The sequence below is a fragment of the Diceros bicornis genome, chromosome 5, assembly GCF_020826845.1.
Source record: "Diceros bicornis minor isolate mBicDic1 chromosome 5, mDicBic1.mat.cur, whole genome shotgun sequence".
NCBI classification, from domain to species: Eukaryota; Metazoa; Chordata; class Mammalia; order Perissodactyla; family Rhinocerotidae; genus Diceros; species Diceros bicornis.
The window spans coordinates 59,737,471-59,751,669 of record NC_080744.1 but is presented as its reverse complement, the minus strand read 5'-3'; the positions used below and the strand labels follow the sequence as shown (position 1 = coordinate 59,751,669).

Sequence of the window (14,199 nt, the reverse complement as noted above, 5' to 3'; positions counted from 1 at the left end):
ACCCATGTGTTGGTCATCTGGAAAATATTGGTTCGCTATGTTATGCCAGTCTTCAAAACATTGACTCATTTCATTATACAATATTTTAAAAATCACATATATTAATATTACCACTGATCTCATTAGAAAAATCTCTAAGTATTGGGAAGCTCATGAGCTGGTAGTGGTAGATGCAAGTTTTCCAAAATTCTAATTTTCACTTAAAATTAAGCTCAAAATTTATCATTGGCAACAAATACTGTCAATCTTCTCCTTGAAGTGACCAGCTCACTTCGTTCATTTTTGAGAAAATATTTGCCAGATACCCAAGTCTGAATCACCATAGTTGTCAGTTATTCTTTGAAGTTAAAAATGGGGGCCGGCCCAGAGGTGTAGTGGTTAAGTTCCTGTGCTCCGCATCGGCGGCCCAGGGTTCGCAGGTTCAGATCCCGGGTGCTGACCTATATACTACTGCTTATCAAGCTATGCTGTGGTGGCGTCCCAAATAAAGTAGAGGAAGGTGGGCACGGATGTTAGCCCGGGGCCAATCTTGCTCAGCAAAAAGAGGAGGATTGGCAGCAGATGTTAGCTCAGGGCTAATCTTCCTCACCAAAAAGAAAAAAAAAGAAAAGAAAGAAAGAAATGAAGTTCCACTTAAAAAGTGGCAGTTCAGCTTGCAACTCAGTTGCACACGTGCTTTCCTCGAGACATCCTGTAGCCAAAGTCTTTGTGCATTCTTCCCGTTTCATCACCACAGAATATTAAAAAAGACATCTACTCAGGGGTTGCAATTTGATAAAAATTCTAATTTGTACGGCTACTTAAGTGAAATCGACATTTTTCTTTTTTACTGCAAGTGTGTGGTGGTGAAGAATACTGTGACTTCTGGTACAATTTAATGTCACTACCTTGTTCATACTAAGGCAGCAGCACTTCTACTCACCATTGCCTTTGCATTATCAGTGCAAATGCCAACACAGTGAATAAAGGCACATAATGTCTTAGTATTGTTCTGAAAATAGTTTTGACTTTGTGTATCCCTTGCAAGGGTTTCCAAGGACCCCACAAGTCTGCAGACCACACTTGGAGAGCCCTTGGTCTACAGATAAATCCTTCTGTAAGCCTAGTGGTATGTAGGGAGTTATAAAAAGAGGAGAGGGGCCTTTAGATAGGATATATGTGTGTAGTATCTTGGAGAGGCTGTCCTCCATATTATTAATCCTTTTGAAAATCTCTAGAAAGCTTTGGAAGGAGATGTATTATTAAATTCTTATTTTTTTTATTTTGATTTTTTGTTGTTGTTAAGATCTATCCTCAGGAGAGACACAGCATAAGAGTTCCTGAATCTGGAGAACATTATGAACTGCATCTTTTGCACTACCTTCAAGAAAACCTTGGATCACGTATTGCTGCTCTGAAAGTGATGTAATTTTGACCTGTGTAGAACTCTGGTGTACACTGGCTGTTTAACCAAATGAGGAGGTTTAATCAATAGAGAACATAGAATTGATCATCACATTTTGGTACCTGCCATATAACATCTACTTCTGAAAGTTTATTTGGTGCCATGCAGGCGTCTGCAGCTTGTGGGTAGTAATCTAATACCTTAATCATACACACAAAAAATTGAATGAAACATATTTCGGAGGGACCCAGCAATACCATGAGAATTACTGAAAGAAATAAGACGTAAGCACCATGTATCCCTACTACCTTATTTTCACTTTTAATAGCATTATAAACCTCATGGACTTAATTAGTGTATTTTTACAGTATACTATGGAGTTTGTTAAAATATGATGATATGAGATTGGTTTGGTTCAATTCCAGAATCTCTGACTAGTTACAGATTTGAGCACTTAAATGTAATTGACTAGCTTATGCTTCATTGCTTGGGGTGTATCCAGCATGTTATGAACTAATCACTATTAAACGTGTGACTTAACCAGTCATTAATGATTTTTCAAGGATAACTTAGTGGCCTCCTAAAGAAACTTATTTTGTTTCATTCAAGCTCTGACGAGTTTTTAGCCAATTTAAACTGTATCGAGCATAAATAGTTCTCTTTGATGATAAGACAGAGTGGGTTTTTCCTTTCGCCTAAAGGCGAGTAACTGTATATGTAGCATGGATTTAATTAGTCTTATAATATTGATAATTACAGGCAGAAAAATTTTAATCAAATGATTAGAGCTTAAATATTTGCAGGCAATTTCTTTTCCTTTAGGAAAAGAAAAAAGTACACATTCACTTGTATTCTTCAGAAAATTTAGTGGTGCCAGTTTCCATCAGGTACTTCCTTATTAAAAGTTCCAGAGTTTTAGGGCAATGGAAGGGAATTGTGGTGGAGTGGGGGAGACCAGGGTGTGGAGAATGACAGGGAGAGGAGAAGGCAAGGGTCTGCTTAAGAACTAAGCAGAAGTATAATTTGACCAAAAATATTCATGAAAAAATTTGGAAAGTGAAATTTAAACTCCTAGAATGTTAGCTAAGGAGAGCAGAATTAAGAAATCACTCCCCTGCCAACACAGTTACAGACTAACATTCAGGAGAGGAAAAGTTCCTTAGAGTTACTTTTATAATTCTAATTTTTGTTATTTTTAATTTTAGAAACCTTAAAAATTTATTCTTTATCCCTTTTAAATTATTTGAGCATAATTTAGTTATTGTGAGCTTAAAATAAAGAGGTTTCCAGACAACCTCTTTACCACAAACTGATCCCTGGCAAGCCATGGCTCTGTTTTTCAGTGTTCAAAGCTTATAAGCAATTCTTGAATGGCCGTGACATTTTCCTGGTTTAGCCCTAGCACTTGACTAGTAAGGGAGCTCATAGGCTTTCAGGTGCTGATTGGGATCTGTCCTTGTAGAGTCTTGAGGTGCTAGATGGGTCACATTGGAGCCAGTGGCAGAGAAGGCACCCATGAGTTTGACTGTTTTTATCACAAGCCTCAGTGTTTGGAAGGTTGTTACCAGCACTTTTAATAAACGCTCCAAAAAACATTGCTCTTTTTCTTTCTCACCACCACACAGAGAGTAGATTTCTCCCATAGAGAGCACAGCCTCCATTAGTAAGGATGGTGACTGTGCGTCAGAGGTGGACTTTGTCACTGAGGGCCAGATGGGAAGTGAGGGAAATCCAGAAATGGCAGGGTGTCCTGGTGGTTCTGTCCTTGGGAAGGGAATTGGGTTTTGCTGTTTGTGTATTTATACTGTATAATAGGTACCACGCTTTTCCTTATTTTCTGTATATGTATTGATTTTCTTGTTGATGATATTTTCCCATGCTGAGATTTGTTTATATTTTTTTCAATGTTAAATTAAATTGATTTGGATAACTTTTCTTCCCCAAGAAAGTATTTTCCCCCGTGACTTACTATGTATCTGACTATTGAAGGTGGTTTTTGTTTGTGAACTAGTTGACCTCCAAGGATATATACTTATATAATATGCAAAGTAGAAATGGTATACAGTAGCTTTTAGACAGCTACTCATTTGAAACTTTTTACCCATTAAGGCTGTTTCTTCAAAATAGCATTGCTTATTTTACCAAAACAAACCTTAAAGAACCTCATGTACTCTTGAATTCACAGGTTTTTTCCTTTTGCATCTTGCCTTGTCCTTTCTTCCTATCACAAGGAATGCTTCTGTTATAATTCCCAGTCCCTTAAATGCCATTCTCCTTCTATAGGGGGGAAAAATACCTGACTGAATTCACTTGCAGAAAGACAGCTTGACTAAATTTGATTTTTAAAACTGGTGTGGAAAACATGATAGTCAATTCAAGCAATCAGTAGAAATCCCACTAAAACTGTTTGTACCCTACCTATGGGTAACAATTTAAAAGGCAAGAGTATATAAAAGTAGCAACAGTTTTGGTGAGAGCCAAAAAGCACTAGGTTAAACATCAAACGGGGTTTTTGTGGGCTTGATAAATGGGTGCACTTGAGCCACCATCAACAGGTATAGTTGCTTGTGCATTGTTGAGCAGCAGGATTCAAAATCTGAGATTCATCTGGGATGCTTACTAAAGAAATGCAGTCTTGAACCTCACTCTTAGAAATTTGGGTTCGGTTGATTTCGGTGGTAACCAGGAATTTGCATTTCTAAGAAGCTTTCCAGGTGATTCTAAAGCAAGTCATTTGTGGGCTACTTTAAGAAACTCTTCTATGGAGAATGGAGTTGGATTAAGAAAATAATAGGTGATTTTTACACTGGACTGATTTACAAGAACCTAAAACAATAGTCAAGACAGCTGCTCATCTCTAATAATTATTGGCCCCTTCTCACTCTAAAAGAAGCAGAAAGTATTGTTAACTGTGTATCCACTTTGTCTGGAGATTCATTTTGGAATGAAGGTTTTTCCCTCTACGCCATTCCTGGCTCATCTCCAAAGCCTCATGCAGAAGGGTGAAGTCACAATGCATGCATTACCTTTTAAAAGAATGAGATATAGATACTGACACTCACTTTTTTTTTTACTAGTTTTATTCTTTACAGAAGGTGTATCCCACCTCTCTGTAACATCGTTCTCTCTTTAGGTGGAATGATTCCTGTAAGATCTCTTGTTATTATAGAATCATAAATTTTTCAAGCTATTATATCTTTGATATAATCTAATGTTCTCATTTGTTAGAGGAGGAACCTACATATAGAGAGAGGAGAAAATATACCCATGGCCACACAGCCAGTTAGTGTTCAGTTGGTACTAGACTCCATCCAGATGTCTTGACTCATGGTAGTTAAATGATATGTAGAAAAGGCAAATTTTTAAAGAAGTATTTATTAATATATTCCTATGAAACATTTTAAAGATAACATAAAATGGTTAATTTTTCCATTCTAAAGTAAATGCTAAGCATGCTTATTAATGAAGCAGTACTTCTAATTAGTATATGACATTCTCGAGTTAATTAAAATTGTTACACTAAATGTGTCTTCCTTGGTACAGTGGGGGATTTGGGGATTGGGATATAGAGTAGAGTGCTTGCTTAAGCCTGAGAGCCCAATTTATAGCTATTTGAAGTAAGAAAAGAGACATGGCCATATCTAAACTAAGATATGTAAGGTGAGTGTCCATTCTGAGCAGACATAAAGGAATAAGGTAACTTCCCTGATTCCCACCTTCTCAACCCCACCCAGCCTCACCTATCCATCTTGCAGCCTAAAATATGGAGACATGTTAGTGCAAGGTGCTGGCTCCTGCTTTTATTACTTTGTCAAGAGACAGCTGTAGGTAATCATTTCAGAAGTCCCTTACAGAGAGAGAAAAAGTAGTGTTTGTTTGTATGTTTGTTTTTAAATAACCCAAATACAAATTTATGTTGTATTCAGCACAATTGGAGTTCAGGTCTTTAATTTTAGAACATAAAGTGCCTGCTGTTTTAAGCATTGACTTGTATAAAAAGAATTGCATGTCTCACTCCAGTAAGTTTATGGGTTTTCTCATTTTCAGCTACATGGCTTTTAATCATGTAAAGTGAAATATTAGTTTTGTTGCGTTTTACTATAGGTTCTTTGTTGCAATAAAGATGCTGCTAAAATTAGTTGATGTAAATATTCCTTTTTCCCCCAATCCCAATTTGTGCAATCTTGCCTTGATTAGTGGCAACTGTGGAGTGATTAATAAACATGAACAAGGTCATGTGCTTGCAGTGGAAAAGGGAGACTACAAGGTGATTACATGGGGTTTCTAGTGTAAACACTAACCAAAGACATGTCCAAACCCAAAGGGAGGTGTGCAGAGAACTGCTTTGTACCTGTAAGTGGTTCCCAACAACCAGCAGTTGGTACTGCAAGGGTAGTTTGGAGCTGGTGAATAGCATATCCTCCCTGAGCAGCTGGGAGTTTCTTGAGAATGCCACTTGGAGTGGGTAGTGGTTTCTGCACACTCCCCAGGAAATTTCAAAGGAGTCAGTGTACTACTTTTTTTCAGAGATTTCTTTGACAATTCTCTGATCTTTTGAAGTGTACTAGAGAAAGGGTAGGGGAAAAGCAGATGAACTCCTCTAAAATTAGTAAATTTGGGGGGCCAGCCTGGTGGCGTAGTGGTTAAGTTCCTGCTCTCTGCTTCAGCAGCCTGGGGTTCACAGGTTCGGATCCCAGGGATGGACCTACACACGACTCATCAAACCATGCTGTGGCGGCATACCACATATAAAATAGAGGAGGATGGGCACGGATGTTAGCTCAGGGCCAATCTTCCTCACCAAAAAAGAAAAAAATGAGTAAATTTGGGTTTGTCTGATAATCCCTCCAGCATCTGAAATTAATCTGGAGTCTATAACCCTCTAAAGTTGTATGTAGAATATTGCATGAATGAGTGGAGGTGCATTCTGGGGAGAAGGGCTGTGGCTTTTTCAGATTCTCAAAGGGATAATCATCCAAAAAAAAAAAAAAAAACCACTGCTGTATTGTGTATAAGGGTCTTAAACTTTTAATTTGTATACAAAAGTTATTAGAAATAAAGATGACAGGGTAATGCTATAGATCAGTGCTTCCTAACCTTTTCACTTCATGATACATAAAAAAAGACTTTTGTATAACACTCTGGATAAACAGAGGTACACTGGGTTAACCTGTTGAGGCTGCTTGCAGCCAGAAGTAACCAGCCAGGCCCACCCAAGCTCTAAAGAGATTAATATCTCAGCATTTGTATAATACATTTATGGCACTCTGGTTGGGAAACTTATAGAGTAGCTTGATCTCTTTAATTCAGCCTCGATTTATTGCTAATCCAGAATCAGCTTTCAACCTGGCTGTAAGACTGTGCTGCAAAGTGCAGACCTCCCAGTGGCTCTAGGGCTCCAGTGCTCCAGAGTCATAGCAGAGCAAGTGCTATGGCCTTGAAGCCTTTGGGCTTCCCTTTGGCCTAACTTTACCCACTCAGTGGTTATGAGGAAACAATGATTGATCCCTCGGTGCTTTTGCGGGGAGCAGAGTTGAAACAGCTGCAGTATGAGAATCTCATAACCATAATTTTTTAATAATTTTTATTTATTTATTTTTTCCCCCAAAGCCCCAGTAGATAGTTGTACGTCATAGTTGTACATCCTTCTAGTTGCTGTATGTGGGACGCGGCCTCAGCATGGCCGGAGAAGCGGTGCGTTGGTGCACACCCGGGATCCGAACCCTGGCCGACAGCATCGGAGCGTGTGCACTTAACCACCAAGCCACTGGGCCGGCCCATAACCATAATTTGATTTGGGGCTTGGAGTGGTTTGGGGAATTACTAGGATTTAAATGATCATCAGCCTAGTTCTGCCTAGAGATCTGGTGCCCTGGCCCTGCCTCCCTGGAAGAGGTTGAGCTCCCATTGAAATGGATTAGATGGGATTCAGCTCTGACACAGGCAATGAGATTGAGATTGTGCTCCTTACTGAAAAGATACTCTAAATTAGCTCCCAAACTTGAGTTCTTGAAATAGAAGTTTGGGGGAACAATTAGCCAGGATAGTTGTCCTTATCCGGTTCCAGGAATTCCGCGCCCCCCCCCCAACTCCTATCTTCACTGGAAAAGCACCCTGCAGAAGTGGCATAGTTTAACATTCTACTCACAGTTGACAATTCTTTGCAGGAAGGTCCTCTGGCCAGGTAGGTTCTGGAAATCACACTGCTCTTGTATAAAAAGAACTCTCTGTGTTGGTTTGGGTTCTGGGTGCATAGATGGTCACAGTTGCATCCCTAAGCATGCATGTGAATGCTACTCTCTGTAGTTCAGTTGGGTATTTAAGGATGTGTTGCCTCACCAGTTAATTGCTTTGCATTGTCTCACTTGTCCATTCTTCCTCATTCCTATTGCTGCTCCTGCCTCAGGCTAGGACCTGTGATGTCATGCTGGGTAACTGCAGCAGCTCTCTAACTAGCCTGAGTTGGAAGTGAAGATTAAGAATGCCAAGTGACTTCAAAGAAGCAGTTCTCAACTTTCATTCGGCAAATATTTAGTAACAACATGTGCCAGGTCTGTGTTAGGCCATGAGAAAACAAAAATGAAGAAGATACAGCCCTTGCCCTCAGCAGATTCTCAAGGCCAGCTTCACCTCCCACCTCACTAGCACACCCAGCAGAACACTGCCACTCTCTTAAAGGTATGATGAATTCTCACTTTCCTGCTCCAGTCCCTAATCAAATCCAAGTTATGCCTAATATTCAAGGCCCTGTGTCACCCGACCTATCCTCACTTTCCTGCACCGAGGCTCTTCAGTCACAGCCATCCTGAGGGTTTCCTCTTGCAATTAGAACACATGCTTTGAAGTCAGACCCAGGTTCCTGTGGGCACCCTACAGAGTTTAGAGGGGAATCTCCCCACCGGAGATAAGAGATAGGACAAAACGGTACCAGGATTGGCTTTGGAGCCTGACTTTGACCCTTGCCTCTGCTACTTGCTGGCTTTATGGGCTTGGGCATGTTTACATGACATTCTGACCCTTAGTTTCCTCAGGTGTGAAATAGGAATAATAACAGAACCCTCCTCAACAGATTATTGTGAGGATTAAATTCGTTTAATATACTATAAAGCATTTGGTGCCTGGCATGCAATAAAAGTGCTCGATAAAGGTTATCTCACATTTAGCACTTAATTTTATACCATACTGTCTGGCACTGGGTGTGTTTCTCCAGTTGGATTACAGACTGTGAGAGTAGACACTATTACACTTGGTTAATTCTCCCCATCACACATGCTCCAGTCAGATATGGAGGAATCGCTTATTAGGTACTTGAGTACCAACACATTTCCAAAAGAGAAAAATATTTTGACCTCCCCCATTTAGGGTTGTCTAATTGATAGATCACAGGTTCGTAAGCACCCATCTACCAATTCTCTTGCAGGATTGCAAAAGAAACCAAATCGTCCCTAATTAAAGCTTTTAGAACTCCTTCTTTGAAATGTCATTGGAATTTTTATTCTTGGTCCCCCACTGAGGCTTACGGTCTGGAGGAGTGCTGCTTCTCAGCGCTGGTTATGATCACAATTGCCTAGGGAGCTTTTAAAACGTGAATGTCTGAGTCCCTCGGAGGATCAATTACATCAACATGGGAGGTGAGGAGGAGGCCTGCCATCTTTTAATTTTTTTTATAAGCTCCCTAGGTGATCCTAACGTGTAACCAGAGTAAAGAGCCTCTGAAGTAGAGCAATGGAAGATTCTATTCACAGACTGGTAGAGCCAGAACAGATTCTTAGAAATAATTTCATCTACTGCTTTACTTTACAGATGAGAAGCTGAGGCCCAGAGCCAGGAAGTGATTATACCTTGGCCATCCCAGCTGCTTAAAGGGAGTCCGCACTGGAGCCCAGGTCTTTCTGCTCTGTCTTCACCTCCCAGAGCAATGTTCTCCCAAACCAGAGCTCAGCAGAGGAATTTGCCACAGTGAGGAAGCTGAGCTGCTGCCAGGATGGCCCCGGCAGAGGTGGAGGGAGTGGAGGAAACCACAGGGCTCCAGGCCTTCCAGCCCTTATTTCCTCCAGAGCGGCTGAGCTTTTTACTTATGTATGATTGGGGAAACATTTTCTGCAGCTTAAAAGAAGAGGTCAAAAATCAGTGATCCCTCCCTCATTTTACAGATGGGGAAACTGAGGCCCAGAGAAGACTGCAAAGCCATGCAGCTGTCAAGTGGCAGAGCTGGTACCAAAAGTCAGGTGGACTAAACTCCCTGAGGTACAGGCTGGTGAAGTGACTTCCCCAAAGGCACAAAACTAGTTCGTAGCTGAACGGAGACACCCGAATGCAGTCTCTAGGACTCCTACCAAATTTCCTAAAATCCAAGATGTTACTGTTTATAAGATCCTGATATCAGAAATATAAACATGAATAAGAACGTATCTTTGAATCAAGGAAATACGGTATTTGCCTGAAATCTGATTTCCTTCGGGGACTGAGCTCATACTGAGAAAGCATGTGCAGGGTAAGTCTTGGATATGAATCTCCCCAAATTTGCCCAGAGAAAGAAGGGGGAGCATGGGAAAGACTAGAGAATTTGGAATCTGATAGACTTGGGTTCAAGTCCAGCAGCTGTGATCTTGAGCAAGCCCTTTGCTTCTCTAACCTTGGACTCTGTAGTGGGGTTCTTTTTTGTGTGTGTGTGAGGAAGATCAGCCCTGAGCTAACATCCAATGCCAATCCTCTTTTCGCAGAGGAAGACTGGCCCTGGGCTAACATCCGTGCCCATCTTCCTCTGCTTTATATGGGACACCGCCACAGCATGGCCTGACAATCCGTGCAACGGTGCGCGCCCGGGATCCAAACCCCGGGCCGCTGCAGCGGAGCGCACGCACTTAACCTCTACACCACTGGGCCGGCCTCTGCAGTGGGGTTCTAATACCTCCGTCAGAGTTGCACAGGCCTGGCGTGGGACAGAGGCTTGGAGGTGACATGAAGTTGAAGTTGGGAAGAAGATAGATGCTGGGTGAGGAGAGGAACATGACTCAGCCCCAGGGATCTTGGGAGAAGAGCAGGTTGTGGGACACAGGCAAGGAGGGTGGGTACAGAATCCTCCCAGGGAGGTGACAAGACTCTGCCTTGGCCTCAGATACTTCCCACCTGCCTGACACAAGGGCTGATCTTCCAGGATTGCCCATTATTAGGATGAAGCTAACATTAAGTGGGAGGCATTTGTTAGGGATAACTTGTTTTACCTGTAGGTAGGTGACACATTTCCCTCTGAGTACCAACTGCTAACATTTGTATGGTGAGTGTCCCACCAGTTACAGAATATTTCCTCATGACAGCATCACGTTTAATTTGATCTTCACAATAAGACATCAATTAGGTAGCATTATTATTCCCTCCATGGATTAGTTTTTTGTGTTTTTTTTCCCCCAGAGAAAGAACTTCGAGCTCAGACAGGTTGTATGTCTTGCCCAAGGTCACAGTGCAGAAGCAGAATGCTAATCCTGGCTTCACTCATCCATTAACAAGCGACATGAATTGAGCAGCTGCCGTGGGCCTGGCTCATGCCGAGGGATCTGGGGAAGCTCAGAGGAGCCAGACACATTCTCTACTCTCAAAGCGTTCTCAGTCCAGAAGTAGAGACGGACGTGTAAACAAGAGAGGGTCAGCACAAAGAAATATATGTTGAGTGCTATGTGAGCCCCCAGGAAGCAGAGCAGGTCAGCAGCTAGGAGTGTGGGCTTTGACTCACAGAGCCTGCCGTCCTGTCTCCCATTGAACCGCTTCCTACTGTGCGACTTTGGGCAAGTTACTTAACCTCTCTGTGCTTCAGCTTCCTCTTCCATGACCTAGAACTGATGATGGTACTACTTGATGGAGTTGCAGTAAGCTTCGATATGAGAAACACATGCAAAGCTCCTCGTACCTGGCACACAGCACTCAACAAACATGAGCTATGATTTTCTCTGGGGAATAGAAAAGAGGATGGTCAGGGAAGGCCGCACGAAGGAAGTAGCTTTTGGATTAAGTGTTGAGTAGTGAGTTTCCCCAGATGGGAGGAAGTCATTCCAGGCAAAGAGAATACTTTACACACAGACACGAAGAGATAAATGGGGGGGGGGGAGCACACTGGGAGGCAGGAACCTGAGTTTGTGGGGGGATGATAGGAAAAGGTGGGAGTCCTAGGGATGGAGGGTGAAGGGCCTTGAATCAGGGGAGCTAAGCGGGTTGTGCATCTGTCTGTGCATCTTCTGCTTGCTTCACCTCAACAGGTTTAGTTTGTCTGAGAGACCAGAGAAACCAGGAGAAGGTGGGTCAGGGATAGATGTGCTTTGATGGGGAAAGTGGGAGGAAAGAGACTATTGGGTAGGACAGGCCTAGGGGGAGGACTGTGGCCCCCAGGTGCTGTGGGAGGAAACAGTCTCCAGCAGGAGGAGTGTAGCTTCCAAAGAGGGGTGGACAATGGGACCTGTCTCACCTACCTTTCAGTTCTACTGAAGGCAGTGTGCCCATCCTGCCATGGTCAGTGTGTCCAGCTGCAGGCAGAGCATCCGGAGACCCTGGGAGAGAGCAGGTCTCAGCCCACTATGCTAGATGTGCGGGTGCCCTCGTACGGGGCGACCAGAAAGGAGCCATATGAGTCCCAGGCTCCTGGGGCGGGCTGGCCTTGAGCAGAGGTGGGTGTTGAGGAGCAGTGGTTCCGGGCAGGAACTAGCTGTTGGGCACAGCAAGGCAGTGATGGGAATGGGGCAGATGGAACAGTGTCTGCCTGGAGAGCTGAGGAGGAAGGACGATTCAGGGCAGGAGGGCATGAATCTGAAGGATACAGAGATCTGCATCAGCTTTTCTTTTTTTTTTGGTTTTAATTTTATCGTGGTTACACAGGTACATAGCTTAAGGAGTCAAGTTCTAAAACAAATATCTAAATAACATGTTTGTAATGTTACTCTGTGACTTTTTTTTTCAGTTTTTATGCATTATCTAGTGGCATCCCACTATGAGAGATTAGGATCCAGCTGTTTTCCCTCCCATTTCCACCAAACACACACACTTCTCATAGCTCTCATCTTTTCAATATACAGTAGTTCTATTGTAATTTTACCTAGACAAATATTCAGCGTTTACATCATTATAACTATGTAAATGTATTCAGAGATGAGTCATGTAATACACTTTGAATCATTTTCATTCATGCAGAACTTTCTGTTTTGCCTAGTTAATTATCTTTTTTTAGTGCATATATTTATTAGTAATTCAATCCCAAACTCATCAACTTTTCCATTGATTTTTCTGTTTTGTTTAATTGCTAGTATTTCTGATGTTTTTCTGCAATATGTTTTTATTGCCAATATACAACTTTTCAGATATTTAATGAGTTAAATAGGTTTCGAATGGCTAGTCTGAGAACACAGCCATCATTTGTAGTGTCAATTCTTTAGGGAATGGGTTCTGGTTTCCAGGCATGACCACCTGTATAATGCCAGTTTCTGCCCTCAAGGAGCTTCCAGTGTCATCTGAGACAAATGAAATCAGTAAATGAAGAAATTACTGTACGAGGCAGAAATAATCCAGTGCCTACTGAGTGTTACACACAGATGGGTGGGAACTGGATGGTCACTTTAAAGGAGTTGGGACTTGAGTTGAGTTTTAAGGGACTGTATTTTTTTTTCTATTGTAGTAAAATATACATAACATAAAATTTACCATTTTACCATTTTAGCCATTTTTAAGTGTACAGTTCAGTGGCATTAACTGCATTCAAGCTGTTCCGCAACCATCACCACTATTTATCTCCAGAACCTTTTCATCATCCCAAACTGAAGATTATATGTATTTTCTAAGTTATATTTACTGTTTCTGATTTTAAAAATAAAGTGTTCAATGTAGACAATTTGGAAAAAACATAGAAAAGCACAAAGAAGAAAATTAAAATATCCCACAATTCCACAAATTGGTTAGTGACTTGGTGATAAAAAAGGGCTGGAAAGGCATATTCAATTTTGAATATGAAGGGTGAAGATATTGTAAACATGTCTATCTTTTGTATCTTCCTTAAAAGGGGATGAATGGAGTGAAACCAACCCAGTAAAGACTCTAGTTGTTCTGGTTATCTAGTACTAAACAACAAACCACCCCAAACTTAGTGGTGTAAAACAACAACCATTTGTTATTATTACTTTTTCTCACAGTGCTGGGAGTTAACTGGTCTCAGGGGTCTCCTATGTGGTTGCAGTCAGACAGGGGCTGCAGCTACCTATTGGGAAGGCTTCCTCACTTACGCATGTGTCTCCTGGGCTGGAACAGCTAGGGCTCCTCCAGCATCTCTATCTCCACGTGATCTCCCCACATCATCTCTCCAGCATGGTGGCTTCAAGGTGGCCAGACTTCTTACATGATGGCTAAGGGCTCCAAAGATGCATGTCCCCAGAGAAAGCCAGGTGGAAGCTGTATCTTCTCTTATGACAAACCTCAGAAGCCATCAGTATCACCTCCACCACATTCCGTCTTTTAGAAACGAGCCACTAAGGCCAGCCTGTATTCAAGGGGAGAGGAAGTGGACTCTACTTCTTGAAGGGAGGAGGGTCAAAGAACTTGTACACATATTTTAAAATCATTACAGTGGTGGATTCTGTTAGCTCTTCTAGAATGATACGAGCACCACAGACCCCCACTGCTGATCCTGCTGAGCAAGTGGTCCACGAACTCTTGCTGTAGAGTCATAGAGCCTACTGAGATCTTAGTGATTACTCAGGCAAGTGCTTCCTGACGTGTTTTGATGCTCAAACTCCTGTCACAGTAATATGCTATCTTGAGAACTCCCTCAGGGATGTAAAACT

At 42.0% G+C, this 14,199-nt stretch overlaps 1 protein-coding gene across 6 annotated transcripts in view; it reads left to right on the top strand.

Moving 5' to 3' along the window:
- Window positions 1-5,522, top strand: part of DPP8 (dipeptidyl peptidase 8) — a 58,533-nt gene extending 53,011 nt beyond the window's left edge. For all 6 annotated transcript variants that reach the window (XM_058541859.1, XM_058541858.1, XM_058541862.1 and 3 more), the window contains one exon: window positions 1,286-5,522. In XM_058541859.1, the coding sequence (XP_058397842.1) occupies window positions 1,286-1,408 (123 nt within the window). In that variant the 3' untranslated portion in view covers window positions 1,409-5,522. The remainder of the gene's footprint in view (window positions 1-1,285) is intronic.
- Window positions 5,523-14,199: the final 8,677 nt, after the last annotated feature.